The sequence below is a fragment of the Triturus cristatus genome, chromosome 5_2 (assembly GCF_964204655.1).
Source record: "Triturus cristatus chromosome 5_2, aTriCri1.1, whole genome shotgun sequence".
Lineage (NCBI taxonomy): Eukaryota > Metazoa > Chordata > Amphibia > Caudata > Salamandridae > Triturus > Triturus cristatus.
This window is the reverse complement of record NC_140588.1, coordinates 515601884-515622720: the sequence shown is the minus strand read 5'-3', so window position 1 is coordinate 515622720 and position 20837 is coordinate 515601884. Positions and strand designations below refer to the sequence as shown.

The following is a 20837-nucleotide window of genomic DNA, read 5'->3' as shown; positions in this document are numbered from 1 at the left end:
CACGTGCATGCTCTTCTGAGGTAAACATCAACATTGCACAATCATCTTCTTCACTTTCACTGGACACTGATGTAGAAGAACCCGTATGATGAAGATTTAGATGACAATCGACTTCGTTTAGTGTCAATTTGTCTTTATTGATGTGGGCGCTTGGCCTTGTGGGTGAAAATTGAAAGTTGCATCTGACACGTTCCCAAGACAATTTTGTATTTGCCCTGTGATGCACTTGTTTTTTCCTTTGCAAATAGTCACAAAATTGTTCTCCTTCCCACAGCCTTTGCATATCTGTCCAATGGAATGGACATTTACCTTTGTGTGGAAACCAAAATCCACATCTAAAACACAACTTATTTTATGTGTAGACATCACCTTGTGTCCTTCAGTCTTTTGCTTTGGGTTATTTTTCATACTCAGGACTGATTTATTCTGGGCACCTCTGACCTCCATGTCAGCAGGTTGTTTATCGGCATGCTCTTCAACTCTGGCAGCCACTAACACTCACTCCAAACGAAGAGTTTCTCTTAGCATTCATCGTCAATGAATCTGACGAGCATCCATCAATAACTCTAAGTTGTATAGCTTCTTTGTCATAACATTAATTAAACTTACAGAATTTGATGAATGAGTCAAGTCTTTCCACAAATTCATTGATGGTTTCACCAACTTTGTCGTTCTAGACTGAAAATGTATCTTTCGTAATCTACATTGGGCATTGGATTGAATTTGAGATTTAAAGTTTCTTTAATCTGATGGTATGTGATTTCCTCATAATTCACTGAATCTTCCTTATGACTTCTACACCATCACCAGCAAGATTTTGTAAGGTATTTGATCATCTTTTTGTTATCAGTCTCTTCAAGTGCATCAATTAAATCTTTAAATGTCTCTATCCAAACAAGCCATCTATCGCCAATATTTTGCTTTTTGGAGGTATTCAAAGGTGGTGGTGGTTTCAGGAAGACGGCAGCACTGTAACTATTTACATGTGTAGCAACCACCACAATGAACTGCAGGTAATGCCTTTGGGACTGCAGGCCGTGTGTATGAAAATATGCATCCCGCAAGTCCAAGGACACCAATCAGTCTCCCGGATCTAGAGCACATAGGATCTCAGCCAACAATTTATATGTATTTTGCCCCTATTCCTTGGGATATCTTGCTGATATTTTCTACATTTTCAGACCAGACAAACGCCAGCACACGTGGAAAATGTAGGCAGGAGTCTGGGGAGTGGGATGGGGGGGGGGTAGATTTGAAGGTTTAGGGCAGGGGTTGGGCCAGGGGATGTGTCTGGGGGAGGGTGCTAAGGGAAAAGTGAGTGGGTGGGAGATCCAGGGTATCTCTAGCCCCTGGGTGGGAGATCCAGGGTATCTCTAAGCTTTGTATGTTCCCCTGTGGTGCTGCAGGGGTGGCAGGGCGATGAGGGAGCAGCACTGTGCTCCTGCGCTCAGCCCCTGCAGAGGTATCTTACAATGTGTATCCACACACAGTGGACCAGGCCCGGTGTCCCTGTGCCCAGAATTATCAGGTCTAGAGTTTACAGACCCAGTAATTTCAGACCCGGAGCCACTCATAAAGACAAGTGGTGAGTGCCACTCAGTTTTACTACTCTGGGTGCAATGCCGGAATCGGGCTTAAATCCCATTTAGAGCCTATAATGTGAACTAGCGGTCCTAATATCGTTTGCAGGGGAAGTGTGTAAATACCTGCATAACAATCTCCCAAAACACTCTTCACCACATCTAAGGGTTGTTTAATACTTCAAGTGGTTAACAATGTAAAGGGTACAGTAGCAAGAGGCTTGTGCTGCTTAAAGTAATTTCAAAGTATTGGCGAGAAGTGAAAGAAAACATTTAAATAAAACAATGCATGTGTAGAAACACCTCATAAGTATGATAAGAGTACCATGAAAGTATTACATGTATATTGCCATACCTGAGTGAGATCTGTAGTTTTGATATAGCTGATAAATCCGTTTTGGCTTCCGAACAGAGGAGTGCTTGTCTTTGGTGCAAAGAATGCTGGCATAGTGAAATAAAGAGCGGAGGTCACTAAATCTAAAGGAAACACCTTTCATTATGCTCTGTGCTGTGTCACCAGTAAGGAACATTGAATTAGGATCATTGATGCATCTCATTAGAAGAGCTAGCTCAGCCTGTGTGAAGTCCTGAATCTCATCACCATAAAGTTCATGGATGGACCAAGGAAGCTCCTCAAGCTTCTGCAGCCTTTGAGACAAATTAAACAGAAAATCTTCTTCATCAAAGTAACCTCTCTGAGATTTAACTTGCTGATACAGACAAAACAGGCGATAGATTTCCTTTCTATCTTCTTGAAAGTTTGGTGCTCTCTTCCGTCCCAACTTATTGTACTGTTCTTCTGAAAGCCTTCCATGGGGGCAGCTGAGAGCTTCAAAAGACCCTTTGAGGAACGACTTGATCTCTTTCCAAACCAATGCAGCGTTATAGAGAGGTTTGCCCTTCACCATCTTTGGCCATAGTTCATTTGCAAAAACATCAAACGTCACAAAAACACGAGGGTCAGTTTCTTTTGATAGGGTTTCCGAGGTCTTATCCTCTTCCTCATAATCGCCTTCGTTTTCACCTTCATCATCATCATCTAACAAATCAGGTAGCAGTAATTCATCATGTGAGGACCAGCCAGTGATGTTCCTTTTAAGACTACCATCCTCATTCCTGAGAAAAAATGGATCTGGCATTGATGCATCAAGTAAAAGCAACAACTGCTTTGAGGTGGCAAACAGAGGAAAGTTCTCATCGTTGAGGTCCTGCAGCCTGTACACTGTAGGTTCAACTGGCTTGAAATGACTGGTGGCTTTAGCAGACCTGCTAAGCTCAGTAAAATTCCTTTGAACTTCTTGACACAAAACATGGTTTTTAGTTATAAAAATCTGATGAAAATGTTCCAATTTCTCTTCCATGTTACTGTTTTCATCTTCATCTGCATCAGGACAATGTCTTTCACCTTTAATTTCTTGGTTAGCTTCATCATCTGAGCAATCACTTGTCTCAGATTCATCACTAGAGTCTGAAACATCAATGGTATCTTCCTCTTCTGTGCCCTCACCTTCACAAATGCTTTGTTTCCGCCTATGCCAAGTGTTCTTTACCAACCAAGGGCCACCTACTGATTCTGCTTTCTCCCAGTATGAATAAAACTTCTTCCATAGTCTATACAGACAACAAGTAGTCTTCCCTGTTCCACTACGGCCAATTAAAATGATTGCTTCCATTGGTTTAGGATTGAGGTCAATCACTGCATACTCCAACTCACCAACTCTGAAGGGATATTCAACACTAGAATTCATCTCACTTATTATATTAAGTGCCATGTTGGTACTGAAGCTATGGAATTTCATTATGTTATATTCTGTTTCCACTGCACTAGCCGGTGGGAAATAATCTGGTATGAACAAGTCTTTGGATTTTTCCACCTCAACATCTTCAACATAACATTGAGGAATGCGTTTTTGTACGTGCGTGCTAGAGGACTTCTGAGATTTACTTATGCCCTTGAGCTTCTTCCGCAGGATGCAGGACAAGCCACGGTTGTATGCACTACATATATTGTCTATGGCATGGTTGAGTTTGTTATGGTCAAGAACAATGTCCCATATTCTTATGATTTCTGTGTACACCCTGCCAGATTTTTCCACAGAATACAGGGATTGTTCAGTTTCTATAATCTTTTCTGGGTCCTCACTACAACGTGGTGAGAAATCAATGGCAAGCTCCCATAACATCCTGCCGCCTTTGTCCAATTTGGCTTCATATAACTGTATGTCGCTGTTTAAATATTTCAAGCGTTTCTGAAGGCTTTGTACCCAATCTCCATTTCCAAGTTGCTGTACTGCGAAGATGATTTTCTTTTTCATGTAGTGTGGTATCGATTTGCTGCCCAACTTCTTCAGTGCTTCTGATGTACACTCTATCTCCCATGTCATGTTATCAAAATCCTGCAAGTTGGCTAATTCACTCGCATCCTCATCTTCTCTTTCATCGGAAGCGGATATTCCAGGTTCACATTGTACACTCTCAGCAGCCAGAAAAGGAGCATCAGGACATTTATATTTAGCGCCTGAAGTTTCAGTTTCAATAGCTTTTGATGGTATATTTAACATACCTGAAGTCCCAGCTATGACCGGAGAAAGCTTTGCTACCTGCAATGTCTCCATCTCTGGTTTACAAAAATCAAGCTGCTTGATCAAGACAGTGATTTTTTGTGCCAGGTTTTCTCGTATTGTCAATGGTTTGATTTCTTCTATAAACTGAGGATTTTTAGTGGGACACTTTTGTGCGTTCACCAGGCCATCAACAGCCCTAGCAATATGTGATTGATCATGATGCGCTTTTGTCTCCAATTTCAAACTGTGTGCTGCCAGCAAGGAGGCTTGGTGTGATTTTGAGGATGGAATATTAACAGCGGGAACTGACTTTGCAGACTTCACAGACTGAATTACTGGGTATTTCTTTCTGGCTTCACGGACCGCCTTCTCCCATGTAATGAGACGCTGATCATTCTTTTTTATCCTGTGCCTTACATCTTTGCCCAGCTGGTTGGTTAGATTTAAATTGATTTCAAACCTGGATAACAAATCTATAGCCCTCTTAAAATTCTTGGCACTTCCATTCTGGAACAAAATGTGCATTATAGTGTTTCCTTGTTTATCTTGGGAATTGGGGTCAAGATATGGAAACTCGGAAGGCGTTGAACTGTACAAGTCCAGAAGATGATTCAGGAAGTTAACTCCAATGTCACCTAAAATTAACAAAAGAAAAAACAATTTCAACGATTAAGTTTAAGCCTTGCTTGGAGGTTAGCGGGGTTCAAACAGAGTATAGTAAAACTATATAAAAAATTACAAAACTCCAATAAAAAGAAAGTTCATGTTCTTAATTTACACATGCTCCAAATCAGCAGCAAACTATTTGAACAAGCAACATTACTGAAGCAGGCAGCCAGGTGAATTGTATACAAAACAACTTAGGGAGAAAGCTACATAAAGAGAATACTAATCTTTAAATCATGAAAATGGTGAAGAGGTTTTCAATCCAAGAACGGAATTCAGAGTTCTAGGATTGCATTTTCACAATCTCTCTGAGATAGAGGACCTCTTACTGAAGACAATCACTTCACCACAAATTAAATGTAAGCAAATATCAGTACAGAATGATTTAACAAAATAAGCAGGTTTGCTATTTTTTGTAACTCTTCTAGTTGGAGAGGACCCTAACAGCAATACTTAGTTTCATCAGTGTATAACGTTTGACAGTCTTATCAAGGTCAGGAGCTGAGAGTACATGGAATTATGAGCCAAACTTATTGGTACTTGTGGAACAATCCAATGTAAACCTCTTGATGTAAAGTCGATAAAAGCTCTTCCTTAGTCTAACATTTCGATAAAGTAGCGGGAAACTAGGAGCCATGAGATAGCAACCAAGAGAGTGCTGAGGTGACCTACAGAACTAAACACACGCAAGCAAGATAACTATCATCAGATTAGCATAGGATAGCAGCAAAGACTGCATTCCTTATTCTCTAATGCAGCTATAATCCTCAATATACAGTCACCAGGCAAGTATCTCAAAGAATTTGATAGAAGACGCTTGTTGAGGATAGTCGGGCTAGAAAAAAAACTTCAATACATAATTTCCAATAAATGTAATACGTTACAATTTTCCCCATAACCAGCTTTTTACTGACCAGCAATAGCCCTTTTGGCCTCAAGTGTGTGTTTATTTGATGAGTTCATACATGGATTTAAAAAAATGAGAAACAAATGATCAATAAGCAAATCAGTTATTATCTGACACAAAATAGTCTTAATGAGCAACTTACTTACCTGAGGTAATGCTTTTTCTGGTAGTGGCTCTACCTAACCACAGATTGCTCTCCCTGTGAATTTCCACAGGAGCCAGATTCGATCAGGAAATGTTCAAAGAAATTCCTCTACGCATCAATAAGGGGGGTGTCGTTAAACTCTACCTCAGATCCATTCTACCCTCGATGTGTTGTCTGGGCCCTTAATTGTGTGCAACCTCTGCGTGCTGACATCAATTTCTTTTATGATCTCTGTCCCCACCATCTGACTTGGAGCCAACAGAAATCAGAATAGCATTGAGCAGATCTGAGGCTTGTGATCTTCAAAATGACTGTCTCGCCTGCCCTAGCGGTCCAAGCAATAGTGCTTCATGAAAGTGTGGAGTGACACCGACATAGCAGCCAGGTAGATGCCCAGGACTGGCACACCGCGCACCAGTGCAGGGGTAGTCGCCATTGCTCTGGTACAATGAGCGCACAAGTCTTCTGAGGCAGCTTCCTGTCTAGCCCATAACAAATCTTTACTTATAACACAATCCATCAAGAGATGGTTCTCTTCTGCACCGCTTTGCCCTTTTTGGCTCCAGAAAAACGGTCAAAAAGTTGATCATCCAGGCAGTAATCCCTGGTCTGATCGATATAGAAACTTGGAGCCTTCTTTGGGTTCAGATGGTGGAGCTGTTCCCCATCCATGGGGTGGGTGTGGGGAGGGGGGTAAAAAGCTGGCAAAGTGATGGATTACTTAGTTGGAAAGGACATAATTATTATTGTGAGAAATGCCACTTTCATCCCGAGGACCAATACATCTGGATAGAAAGAAGTTTACGGCTGTTGTATGGCCAAAGCTTGGATGACTTCTGGCACTGCAGAATGCAGTCTTGCTAGTCAGGAGATGGAGGGGACAGCTGTGCATCGATTCAAAGGAAGTGCACATCAAGTAAGTAGGAACAAAGCTACAGTCTAGCTGCTGCATCACAAAAGGAGATGGTGGAACATGTGGATCAGCCATCCAAATCACAACAGTTGATTTGAAAAGGGATGCTTGATCTGATAAATGTAGGAAGACCGAAAGGGCCAAAAGATATCCTTTAAATGTTGCCATAGCAAAGCCTTGCTGAGCTAAAGATAGACAAAATAAGAACAACAAACTTCTACCAAGGTCCTGTGTAAACAGTTTTTGTGGATGGATGCCTGACTGCCATGATAATACCAACCACTTCAGGAAGAAGGTTGAAGGTCATCAACTGTGGCCGCTCAATCTCCATGCATGGAAGTGTAGATTTTGCAGGTTCATGTGTAGGACCCAGCCTGACCCTGCTGCTGTGACAGGAGATATTTCCAAAGGAGCAGCCTGATCGGAGGACAAGTGCTCATGGCCAGGAGCTCCAAATACCACATTCTCCTCACCCACTCCACAGCCACTAGGATGACTTGGGTCTGGTCTTTCTTGATCTTTTTTTAGCACTCTGGATAGGAGAGATAGGGGCAGAAAGGCATACAGGAGTCCCGAGCCCAACTGATAGAAAGTGTATCCAAGAGAGAACTGCTTTGGTAACTCCAACGCACAAACTTGTGGTGACTGCGTGTTCTCTGCGGTGGCGAATAGATTGAGCTAAGCTTCTCCCCATTGCTGAAAGAGGCCCTGTGCCACCTCAAAATGTAACTGCCATTTGTGGTCCGCTAGGCAAAAGTGGGTGTGTTTGTTTGCCTTTGCGTTCAAAGAACCCGCCAGGTGCTGGCCAATCAGGGAAACGAGGGTTCAGCCACTTACAGAGATGTAGAGCTTCATAGCATAGGACCCGCAAATAATACCAGATGGCAGTTACATTATGCATGAGAGCCTGCAACCCCCTTGATGGCAGGCAGGAGATCTTTGCGTACCGGGCGAATAGCTCGCAACTCTAGCAGGTTTATGTAGAGGTGAGTTTTCACAAGAGTCCTCCGATCGCCACCTCTCCCAGCTGATCTCCCCAACCAAGAAGTGATGCACTGGCAACCAGCAACCGTTCTGGGTGAGATAGGGAGAGGTATTTAGCAGTCTCCACTAGCTCTGATAGGTCCTCTCGGTGCTGAGCCCACTGAGGCTTCAGAACCCACTCCAGAGCCAATGTGGTCCACGAGCAGGATTAAGGCAGCCAAGAGGCCCAGAAGCCTTAGAGATCTTCTCAACGAGACCTAGGTCAAGGGTTGAAACATCAGAGTCACATCCTAAATGGCCTGGCCTAGTTGAGGTGGAAGAAAGGCCCTGAAATGCACAGCGTCCAGGATGGCTCCAATGAAGGGAGACGCTGTGAAGGAGTCTGGTGTAACTTTGGCGCATTGATGGAAAAGTCCAATGATGTCAACAGGTCGGCTGTCATCAGGAGATAGGTTACAACTGCTTGAGGTAAGCCCACCTTCAGTAGCCACTCGTCGAAATATAGCAATACTGGTATTCCTAACCTCTGCAGATGTGTTGGAACCACCACAATCACCTTTGTGAACACTCAAGGTGTACATCTAAGGCCAAAGTGGAGCACAGAGAGCTGAAAATGTTCCTGGCCTACCTGAAACACCTGTGGGATTGCAGAAAGGAAATGTGAAAATAGAGGTCCTCCTGCAAATACAACATCACCATCCAAGTCTCTTGGCTCCAGGGAAGACAGAACTTGGGCCAGGTTGAACATTTTAAACTTGTTATTCCAGAAGAAGTAGTTCAGAAGGCACAGTTCCAGGATGGGGAAAAGGCCTACATCCTTCTTCAACACCAGAAAATAATGGGTGTAACAGCCAATCCTAAACTCTGAAGCCAGGACCCTCACTATTGCTCCTTCGCCCAAGAGCCTGAACCTCAGCACCAAGTAGGGACAAGTGGCCCTCCAGGTGGGTTGTGGTATAGTCCCAGTTGCATTTCCCAGTGATATGATGGGAAGGGTAAGGAACAACAGTGTTACATGAACTGGACATCCATTGGTCCAATGTGATGCTTCCCCATCAAAGCAAGTAAAAGATGATACTTCCCACCAAGTAATTGTGAGATACTGAGGGTGAATTAAAACAGCTTTGTTGCAGCTGTGGGAGCAGGGACTAGGGTTTGGGTAGGTATTTGATTATGGGGGGCAGACTGCTGTTGGCTTAATCTTCAGCTTCTACCCCAAAACAACGGATTCCTGTTGCTACTAAGGCCTGTATTGGCATCGCCTCTGCTGGTATTCCCTACCAAAATCTCGAAAGGGGCAAAGCTGCAGAAGGATCTGCAGAACCAGTGGAGTTAGGCCTAGAGAGCAAGCAGTAGCCTTACTCTCTTTGAACCTTTATAAGGCTGAGTTTGCCTTCGCTCCAAACAACCTAGAGCCATCAAAGGGCATATCCATCAAGCATTTTTGGCATCTGAATGGAAGCACTACGCTCGTCCCAACTCCCCTCCCCAGACAGTCGGCTATGTCTAAGCCCAAGCGAATTAAGTACTTTCCTGTGCCCTGACCATCCATGACAAGGCACTGTAGGGTTGTAAAATGTCATCGGAGACAGCTGGCAAGATGTCTTCCACTCTGTCCCATAGTGTATGCATTTACCTACCCAGGAAGATTGGCATGTTAACAGATCTTAGGGCAAGGCCTGCAGAATGTCTCCATTTGTCCTGGCTGGGAGGATGGAGGGAAGGTATTAGGGTTGAGGTGACTTGTACTACCACGCCCTCCAGAGTAGGGTGTAGCAATCAAAAATCCAGATCCCCGGGAGCTGGACTATGCCACCATTCCAAATGCCGATTAACTAGGAGGCAAGATCCTAGCTTTGTTTAGGTGCCTGCCCATCAGTACATACCTTGCTGAATGGAAGTAGAGGTTCTTGGTTGGTTAGTCTGGGGTTGAGGACCTCAATGAGGGCATTTGTATTATCTTGTGCTGTGGGCAGAGTAAGGTCCTAAACATCCACCGCCCCCTTGATCACCGTAGTGAAGGAGATCAATTCATCTGTTGCCATAGCTGGATTTTGGGAAGGCTGACCAAGGTATGGAGAGGTGTCCAGGTCACGGACATCCTTTAAGTCATCAAATATATTGCCATCCTCATAAGGGGCATTGTCATCTCCATTGTCATCAAATGGCGGAATGTCTATGGATCCTAGTAGGTGTAATGGCGTGCTGTTTGGGACCTTGTAAGTCTGATAACAGTATATGCTCCATTTCTAATGTGGTGACGGCGTTGAGACTTGGGCTCGAGCTGTCGGTTGAGGCACCCCAGGCTGCATCGGATGTCACGTCTGAGCCGATCTCGAGGGAGATGGGACTCAGGTCAAGTTTGAGTGGCGCAGTGAAGAATTGATCAACCAGGCAGTAAACTGAATGGAGGTCACCTCGTATAAGTACGGTTTGTAACAAATAGAGTGGCCAACCTAGCATCATTACTTTGCGGGGCATTTGGGGACCACAGAGACATCAGAAGACGTTTGTTGGGGTGTAGTGGACGATGAATTACATAGCATATTTTGGGGCTTCATTCTCAATTCCCCTTCTCTAAATGAGGCTATCAAATATAACTTGGCCAAAGATTGAGTTTATTACTATTCATACTATATCTGAGTTCTAATCCCTTTACCACCTCCTGGAGTAAGCTTTGGCTGCCTGCTATTGCAATTTTGAGAGACAAGTTTAGAAACTGAGCAACTCTGGTATCCAAATGGAACAATAGTCTTTAGCCTTAAAACACCACTGGTAAATAACACTATCTACCATACATACTACCCCGCAACTACCTATTTTCACACACCTGGTTCAGTGGGTACATTTTAGCAATGCAACTAGAATACTTGATACCTAATCTCATTGTTACCACATCACTTAAATAAGCTGAAAATAAAGTCTCTAGTCTACAGCTGGGCAGAGCCCACAACACAGTCTCATTATCCTGGAAGGGTAGCCCTTGGCAATGTGATCATAATCACTAGCTAAATTGTTGCTAACAAACAAGCACAAGTGGACAAAACAAGTACCGACTCATCAGCCTGAAGCGTGAACTACTGTGTGACTGCAGTGAGGAAGGGGTGAATATGAAGCCCGACTGTAACAGATGCGTAATAAAAAAAAGTGCATCAACGTGCCAATGCAAGCACTGGGAGGCACCCAAAGAAAAAGCAGTCTTTCCCATGCTGTTATCTCCAGGTGAAAATGTTTTGGTGCAGTAAACATTAAACAATTGCATAGAGTGCGAGCATATGGGAAAGAAAAACAGATAGAAATCGAATCTTGTGAAATGCCACAATTTTAGGATCAAGTGAGACCGACAGTGTCATTTTAACATCAGGCGCCATATCAAAGACATGCAAGGTAAGTGAGCTGTGGCCAACAGTCAACAAGGTACATACATAAATAAGTTAACAAGTAGCCAAACAGCAAATATGGTGAACAAACAAACAGCTGTATAAGCAGATAAAAAATGTTAAAACAATTTACTAAACAACAAGCGAGGACCATGTAAAATGAAGGGGAAAAAAATGTTCAGCAATGTAACTTCAAGCCACAGAACCATTCATTATAATGCCCACCAGTAGTCTAGGCCCCAAATGGAAGGAAAGGCTTGAAAACATTGTAAAGGACACCACTGAAAATGATGAAAGATAATGTTATTTACCCTTAAGGAACTTGGCAGGCGGAGGCATTTGTAAAATAGTCAAAACTCTTTCTTCAGTCAAAGCAGTTATGTTTTAATGCATGCGTGAGGTACTGAATGCAAAGTTTCTTCCCAAAAATAAAGTGGACTATAGGAGATACAACTTCAATCTTGTGCCAGAAGAATGAGGAGTGACAATTGATTACTTTATTACCCTGCTGCAAAGATTAGTTCAAAACAGTGAATTCAGCAACTTTTCAGAAGACTACGCAATGAGTCTACTCATTATGGAAGGATGTCATCAATCCGAATACCAGTGGTAACATTTTGTGATAAAGAGCTACATGCTAGAAGACGTAAGGCAGCCGGCAACAATTCAACCATCTGACACCCAGCAAGAGGCACGAACCAGGAGCCATTGTACAAGAAAAAGGCAGATGAGAATTAACTGACGTAAAGCAGTCACAAATGAGAGGGTACACCCCTGAGAAACATGTAAAACAAAGCATGCGCTCCATGATCATTACATAACCTAGTTTCTTGAATACGGATTTGTTATGAACCATCTCCACTGATCCAGGATAAAGGGCACAAGATGATCATCAAGGGAGGACTAAGGCAGTTTTGGGATGGCACAGCCAGAGACAGATGGGGAAGACTGCCATTGCTGTCTGCCTTTGAAACCACCCGGCACCCCATCAGCCAACAGTATTGGTAAAAATTTAAATAAATAAGGGGTTTGCATTGGTCGTGTATCCTGGAGAAACCGCAGATGGGGATGCTGCTGGTGAAATTGTCTAGCTATAGATGCCATCATCAAAACGAATGCTGTGTCCTACTTCATTGAATGTGCTCCGAGTCAGTCTGCTACCCAAAGAATCTTTCCTATCAAAATGCATATCCTTGAGGGCAGCCTGGACAACTCTGGAGAATGCCACAGACCACATTCAGGTGTGCCCGCTCATATAAAATCCTGTGGATACGAAAAGCGATACGGTGGCAGCCAACTCTATGCCATATTTCAAAAACTGCTATGAAGTGTTCAGCCCATCCTGTGTTATTTTGGGAAAGGGGGCTGCATGTGTTCAGGTAGACTAACAGTAGTCAATCTGGCCATCTCCTAGAGATCATGGGCATGCCATGCTAAGAGGCAAGTGGCATTAGCACGGCACATAGCAAGACTAGCGGATGGGAAGATGTTGTGTGTCAAGCCAGCCAGGTGCTTTGATTCACAATCAGGAGTAGTGGTGGGGAAGGCTCTTTAAGTCTCCCCGGTGAACGAATGGTTGGCACATGCTTCCCGGTAGCCAGCACATGCAGGTGTCTTCGCACAAGTAGCATATGAACTGCTACAGCTGAGAAGGGATTCTCTCATGCTGCCAAAAGACGTTTGAGTTAAGCCTCACTGAAAGAGTGAAGATGCTTAACATGCTTCAAACAGCTGTAGAATCCCAGTAAGGAGGTTAAAGCATGGCTCTAAAGTAAGAAGAGAGAACTTAAGCAACTTCACGGCCTTATGCACTAAAGAAGTGAAGGAACAAACTTTCTAAGAGGAAGGTCCCGAAAATAAGGAATGTCTCTCTAAGGTAAAATATTCAAGCTTCCGGTGTTCTCAATGTTCGAATATAGACTGGTTTTAGGGTACTGAGGTGGGAATTTATCTGCCTCTAAAATAATCTCCTCAGTGCGCTGGAAGTCTACGTTGAGTGGGTTTAAGGCATCAGAGTCCAAAGCAAAGAGTTACTGAAGCTGGGCACATGTCTGAACCCAAGGCAGACACTCAACCTGTGGCTCTATGGCTCATTCTCAAAAGAGGCCTGCATCCTATTAATAGCTATCTCCTCTGTTGGTAAGGATTTTTATCAAAGCACGCACTACTGCTTTGCGGAGGTTGCTGTTCGGCACGACAGAAAGATTGCATCTGAAGAGTGTGCATCAGAGCTGGGGCAGGATAAGAACAGTTAATATGAGGGCCTGGAGACATGTGACATTAGGAGGCACCATTGCTGAAGCAGTCGAGAGAGTGCACTCTAAAGAACATATCATGCCCTTGAAAATTACAGAAGACACCGAGAGCCCTAAAGAAACAGAATATGGCTTGGAGAATGGCCTACGGCAGAGAGGAGTCAGCCAAGGGAGTCGTAAAGTCCAGTTAGCAATTCTGTAGGACCAGAACAGACTGTAAACAGGGCTTGAAAGCCAGAGTAGGCAGACTACATTAATGAATCTCCACACAGTAATGGAAGCAGAATATTTTTGTAAATGAGAAAGACTTGTCCCAGCTGTGTCTCTTCTTGTTTTTTGTGTGAAGACATAACGGAGGTCCGCTCTGAATAGTTGATTTATCTGAGAGAATAGAAATGGACAGTAGAAGAGTCTCCTAAAGGCCAAGCTCTTCTTGACCTCCACTCTACTATAATGTGTAGATGCACGGAAGCGCAAATTCTCAGGACAACTGATCATACTTGAGCCCCACACACCATGTGCAGATGTCGCGGGAAACAGATAGAGTGATCTGATAGCAGCACTTGCGGCAAAGCTTGAAGGACTAGACCTTTGACCTAACTGCTGACACAATAAATCAAATATTGAAGAAAATTCTGAAAAAACGAAGGAGCTTCAGACTGGGTCTGTGAGGAGCAGAAATACAAGAACTGATGACAGTGCACCAGGTGGTGTCAAATATAGGCCGCCACCGTTGTCATGTTCTGGAGCAGGCAGATCCATAACTGGATCTATGTGGCACTGTGAAGTTACTCCTTCTCAATGTTGCCAGTTTCAGTCTAGTCCCTGATCCATTCATCGGGCGAGAAATCTGCTGGAAGAAGGATCCACACACAAATGTGAATGCAGATCAGAATCAATTCTATCACAGAACAAACTTGATGCCGGAGACCAAACAATTACATCAGAAATACCTTAAGAGCTACAAGACATAACAAAAAGAAAAGCAGAAGCAAGCTTCATATCCTGGAACAGTGCAGGAGTTTCTCAAACACTCAGAGCCACACACCTCATTCAATTAATTCTACTCTCATAATTCAAGATAACTAACATCTCTTCTTACTAGCCAAGGGCTTCAAAAACCCCCTAACAATCGTTTAGAGAAAAACAGAGGAAATACACTCATGCATCATCTCTGGTAATTTAAATGTAAAAATGAATGAACAGGGATAATGCATGGGACTCACGCACAATTGAAAGTCTCATATCTCTATGCTATTCGTTGCTCTGCTGAAACTGGAAATTTGTTTTAGACATGTTTTTTTTAATTACCTGGGGGAGGAGGGAGGTCTTAAATGTGGCAAGGTATTTTCCTGCTGGCAAGGGTGTTTACCGCTGTGTTGGTACTCACTTTGGAAATCACTTTTTTTATTTGTAGATTTTATTTGCCTAACCACGACTATCTTACTTGAAGTTTCTTCCAACTTTAGGGGTCTGAGTGCTGGTTCTAATATATGCCAGTCTTACAGGTGATACTAAGAGCAGACTGGTGTGCGTTTGCGCAGCAGGCACATCATAGGTGTGCCATAGGCAATCCTGTCTGTGCCCATTTGAACCTGAATGCTGCACGCAACACTATATGTGAGACCACTGCCCCTTGAACCAAAGAGCTAGGTGAACAAGTTACTCACTTCATTAATACTCTTTCTGGTGGATACTCTAACTACAAATTCCTCACTTTTAGAATATTCCTCGATGCCAGACTAGATCTATCAGATTTAAACAGCATTGCTCATGGGCACAGGGAGGTGGCACTGTGCAGCTCTGTGTTGACTTCATTCTGCCCCGAAAGTGATGAAAGGAGCCGCACAATAAGCACCACCCCTGCATGCCGACATCAGTTCCTTTATTGACTCTGTCTGCACCCTTGGATGCGGAGCCTGATAATAATCAGTGGTACCAGTGTGCAGATTATCAATTTGAGTCCTTTTAGATTGGAAAAGAGACAATTGCATGGAACGGGAGAGGAAGGGCAGTGAGGAATCTGCCGTTAATGTATCAACCAGAAAAGCATTACCAAAGGTAAGTAACTTGTTCTTCTGAATGATACTTCTCACTGCAGATTCCCCACCTTTAGAATAGATACCACAGCAATACCTCCCAAGGTGGTGGGTCTGTGGTCTGCAGGACTGAATGGACAAAAGGCCCTGATGCCCACCTGATGGACTTTGGTGCAAACAAAGTGAAGGTTAATAGCTCTTTTAGTGTCCAACTGATTGAGTCTCTCCTTCTCTTTCAAGGGTTGAGGCAAAGAAAAGAATGTTGGGAGCGTGATGTATTACCCAATGTGAAAAGGAGTCACGACTTTTGGCAAAAAAATGGCCAACCTGGTTCTTAACACCAGTATACCTGGGGAAAAGGTGATGTAAGGTGGGTGCATCAAGTGACCCTGGAGCTCACTCCCATGATGAGATGAAGTTATCACAACCAGCAATACAGTATTCAGAGTTAGGAGACGTAATGGACATGAGTGCATCAGCTCGAAGGGAATGTACATGAGTAAAGTGAAGACCAAATTGAGATGCTACAGTGGCGTCATAAAAGCTAGAGGGGAGAACATGCATATCAAACCTTTTACAACTATCATCAAAACAGGCAATTTAAACAAGGACAGCTGGTCGGGCGTACACAAAAAGGCTAGAAGGGCTCACAGATAAACTCTACTGGTGCACACTGCAAGTACTGGCCAGCTCAGACAAAACAAACAATACATCCAACAGTTTGGCCTGTAAAGGGCCCATATTACAGGTTGCTCACCAGGCCACAAGCCTGTCTCAGTGCCTGGCATATACAGACTTTATCGAGGGATGCCTAGCAACAAGGATGACGTTCACAGCTTCAGAAGGAAGATCTAACACAGTAAAATGCTGCCACTCAATTACCAAACATGAAGATGTATTTTGTTCAGGTTCGGGTACAGGACCATTCTCTGTTACTGCAACAAGAGATACGCCCGAAGTGGTAACCTGATTGGGGAAGAAAGATGCTTATGCCCAGAGATTCTGGGTACCAAACTCTCCTGACCCAGTCAGGAGCCACTAGGATTACTTGGACCTAGTTTTTCCTGATCTTGTTCAGAACCAGGTGCAGGAGAGACAGTCTAGCAGACTAGCTGGAAACCATTTCTGAGAGACCACCTCCTTGGAAATTCCAGCACACACAAGTTTTGACGCAGCGCTTTCTCGTAGCATCAAAAAGATATAGCCATAATTTCCCAATGCTGGAAGATCCTTTATGCCACCTTGGGGCGTAACGGCCATTCGTGATCCGTGAGGTGCTGCCAGTTGAGTCTGCCCACCCTGGTGCTTAAAGATCAAGCCAGGTGGCTCATCAACAGGGAAATGCCCAGACGCTCCAGCAAGCTCCAAAGATGAAGAACCTTCTTGGCAGAGAAACCAGAGATGCATCATATCTGGGGTGCCATCTCAAATAGTGAGACCATCTTGATGGTCTTTTCCTTATGAAGGAGACGATTTTAAGACACTAAATCCTCACCTTGACCTACAAAATGGTTCATGAAGCACACTTCATTGTTACAGTCCTCTGGTTATCATAGGAGCTCATCCTATCCCTCACCAAGGAACTAGACATCACCAAGCGCAACTTCCAAGAAGGGATGAAAGCCGTTGTGACCTGGATGAGCAACAGCTGCCTGAAGCTCAACTCGGAGAAAACACAAGTCCTCATCCTTAGCTGTACCCCCTCTACATGGGATGACACCTGTTCTCCCCCTCCCTCGGTAACCCACCCACCCCAACGGACCATGCACGCAACCTCGGCATCATACTCGACTGTTCACTCACCATGAATCGACAGACCAACGCTGTATCCGCCGCATGCTTCAACACCCTCCGCATACTTGTCAAGACGTTCAAGTGGATCCCTCCCCCCCACCAGACTCCAGGAAAACCATCATCCATGCACTCATCACCAGAAGACTGGACTACGGCAATGCCCTCTACGCTATAATCAACAAAAGGCTCATCCGCAAACTCCAGATAGTCCAGAAGCTGCAGCCAGACTTATCCTCGATGTCCCACGACATGACCACATCACACAACACCTCCGCAACATCCACTGGCCCCCCAGTCGAAAGAAGAGTAACCTTCAAGCTGCTCACACACATCTACAAATCTCACCACAGCACAGGACCCCAATACCTTAATGACCGAATCTCCTTGCACACTCCCAAGAGAGACCTCGGCTCAGTCGACTTTGCCCTAGCCACCATCCCTTTTTTCTACAGAACAAGAGCAGGTGAAAGATCCTTCTCCTACCTCGCAGCCAAAACCTGGAACGAACTCCCCCTTCACCTACGACGAAGCCCGTCACTGCACCAATTCAGAAAGGACCTCAAGACCTGGCTCTTCGAATGACCCCAACGAAACTGCTGACCTCCCTCCCCTCAGCGCCTTGAGCCCTCACAGGTGAGTAGGGCGCTCCACAAAACCCTGAATGATTGATTGATGGGAGCCACCTACTCCAGTGTCTCAAGAAACTCTTCTTGTGACAGTACAGGCTTGTGGCAACCACAATGAATCAAAACATATGTCAGATGTTACCATTTATCGAAAAGATATTGAGTGGATGCTGGATAAACATATGAGAAAATTTATTTCAAAGCAGCCTACTCTGGTAGACTAAGTTTCTTGCCCTAGGTGAAAGGAGGAGTATGGGGTCTGAAGCCACAGTATTCGCCTGAGAGGTCATACGTTTAGATTCTGTTATACAGAGTACTTTAAACCATCTAAAAAATATCTCCTGCAGTATTAGTTGCAGGTGTTTCCCCCTCCCAAAGGACCTGCATCTAGACTATTTTCCACAATCCACAAGATATATTTGTAAAGAGGTGAAATGTTGGCATGTTTGTTGATCAAAAGATACCATCCAATGAAAATGTCAAAGACAGCCCTTGTGTCTTTGAACAGTCTGGTGTTGACTCGCAGGGGCCTGGGGCCAAATCAGCCACTGTGGACTTCGACAAGAAACATGCCCAGATTTGCAGAGCACCATCTTCATTATAAACAAAAGAAATGACAAGTATCCGATTTGGGAATGAGCTACATCAGTAAAAATGCTTCATGGAGGCACAACACTGGCTGAGACAAGCAGGATGGTGGCCCTCAAAGTTGCTTAAGGCAACTACATATAACAATCAGTCAGGCATGCTCCTATAGCGCATGTGCTACAACAGGAAAGCTTCATCAGAATATGGAGGAAAATGGGCGCAGTCAACCTCTTATCTCATCTCTGCAAGAGGCAACACAGCCATGAACCTCTCTCGATGTTCGAGAACCAGGAAATCCTTTGCCTTGATATTGAAAATAGTCTTCAGGGGCACAGAGTGGCAAGTCTCGCAAGAGATGGAATCTTGGTTGGGATTATGGCATTGCATATTGAGCTGTGGTTGTCCTAAATCATTTTTCATCTGCTCTGTTAGAATTATTGGAAGGGCAAAGATTTCGGCCATAACATGGGCCTAAAGTAGAAAAATAACACATTTAGAGCTAAGTTAATAAATTCAGCTAGGGTCTGGATCCAAGCAGGCATGCTGAATCAAAACTGGAGTGCAGACAGCAAAGAGCGTTCCCAGTGAGAGCTAATCAATCAGTCTGGATTTGTAGAGAGTGGCTAATCACCCGTGAGGGTATCCAGGCACTGTGATTTTGCTGGGAATCTGTCAAAGAGCCAGTTATTGAGGCCCTTTCTGAATTCCGGGAGAGAGGATGGTGTTCGGAGGTAGAGGGAAAAGTCGTTCCAAGACTTGGAGCAGAGTTAGAGCTTCTATGAAAGACAAGGGTAAGACATCTTCATAAGAAGTGGTTTACAAGAATGGAGTACATGAGCACGATCTGACCATAGTGGAACTCTACAGGAAGGGATGGACGTAATGGATCAAACAGGCTTGGTGTTGTCAATGTGCCATTGGTTCTTCTGTATTTTTTTCACGAAGGAGGTTGATAGCATTGTACTTTTCTGTAGCGTACAAATAAGCGGACCTGTCAGGGAGTTGATCCAGTGCTTGAATAAATTGAAAAGCGTTCTGCTTCTGTTGGTGGCTTCACTGATTGAACCCAAAACCAGTTAAACCCGGATTGTAGCTCTTCAGTCTGGTGTAACTTGGTTCTAGTGGCACAGTGAGCATTGTGACCGACATCCGGACATAGCCTTGTCATGTCCAGCTTTAAATCAAACACACAAAAGGCAATTTTTGGAATGTTTGAAATCAGGCTAACTATTGGCAATCACTTAGGATAGCATTCTAACCCATCGTTCTTTTGCCCATCATGCCACCTCAGTTTGGACCCAGCCGTATGTAAATCAGTCCTGGTCTGACCAACATTTTTCTGATCGTCAATGGGACTGTGGTCTCTGGGATCAAGTGTTCGACACCAACAGGAGCTGTAAATAAAGAGTATGCAAATTTAAAATGATGGTTCTACATGAAATAAATACTTGGTAGTTGACCTGATCTGACTGAGGATGATCAGATGAAGGCTGCCCATAAGTGACCCGGTTAGCTTTGACCCCAGTGGAGACTGAATGCCAATGAAACTATAGAAGATATTTAGACCTTATCAGGCTACAACACATTAACATGCAATGTTACTGTTCAATTGACAGTGTTCTTGGAGTTCTTTTTTTCAGTGTTCTTTAATGAATGAATGGGATGTGAGGTATTGTTATGGGTTATATTCTTGTTACAGGGTACACTGAAAATGGCATATGTTGCAAACTTCGTCGTGGGTGGGCTGAAATCACAGTTGATGAGCCTGTGTAATGGCCTGTTATTCTAGCCTAAGATACGTCATGTTTAAAATAAAATATATTATAATGAAACTGATCATCCGAACAACTTTCTCCTTCAAGATAAGCATGGCCTAGTAGCTCATGTGTACATAAAGATTCATACCTATGGCCACTGTGTCAAGCTCACCCAAGGGCAAACAACAATAAGAGAGTTGTTTGATTCCCTCTACTAGCGAAAATTAGTGACTGCTGAAGGTGAGGAGACAGAAACTATGCCTCTGTCCAGGTAGATGTCACCACCATTTACTGGGCTGATTGCTGCAAAGAGGTATACAGACTTTTCGGTTAAGGATGTGTTTATGTATAGAAGATCTTCCTAACATATTGTTATCAGAGGTCTCTAGAGTAAGAAAACTCCTTGATTCAATTCAGAACAAATACTGTCCGCAGTAAAAATCTTCATCTTAAGCTGTTACAAAATGTCTCTGGAGTCGTACACTAACCCTTGCTTTAAAAAAGCTGCAGTGCATCCATCAGTTACTTAAGGTCCCAGAGTTGCCCAACACCGCCCCCTTAGTCAGTGGATGCTAGGGAATTATGAGCAGAACAGATACCCCTGAATGCATCTTTCATTGAAGGGTGCAAGAAACAGTG

The 20837-nt window shown here is 43.9% G+C and overlaps 1 protein-coding gene across 3 annotated transcripts in view; it reads right to left on the bottom strand.

The window, feature by feature from the left end:
- The window catches only part of TRANK1 (tetratricopeptide repeat and ankyrin repeat containing 1), a 1100402-nt gene that overhangs the window by 420262 nt on the left and 659303 nt on the right, over window positions 1–20837 (bottom strand). For all 3 annotated transcript variants that reach the window (XM_085607558.1, XM_085607559.1, XM_085607557.1), the window contains one exon: window positions 1936–4779. In XM_085607558.1, coding sequence (XP_085463684.1) covers window positions 1936–4779 — 2844 coding nt within the window. The remainder of the gene's footprint in view (window positions 1–1935; window positions 4780–20837) is intronic.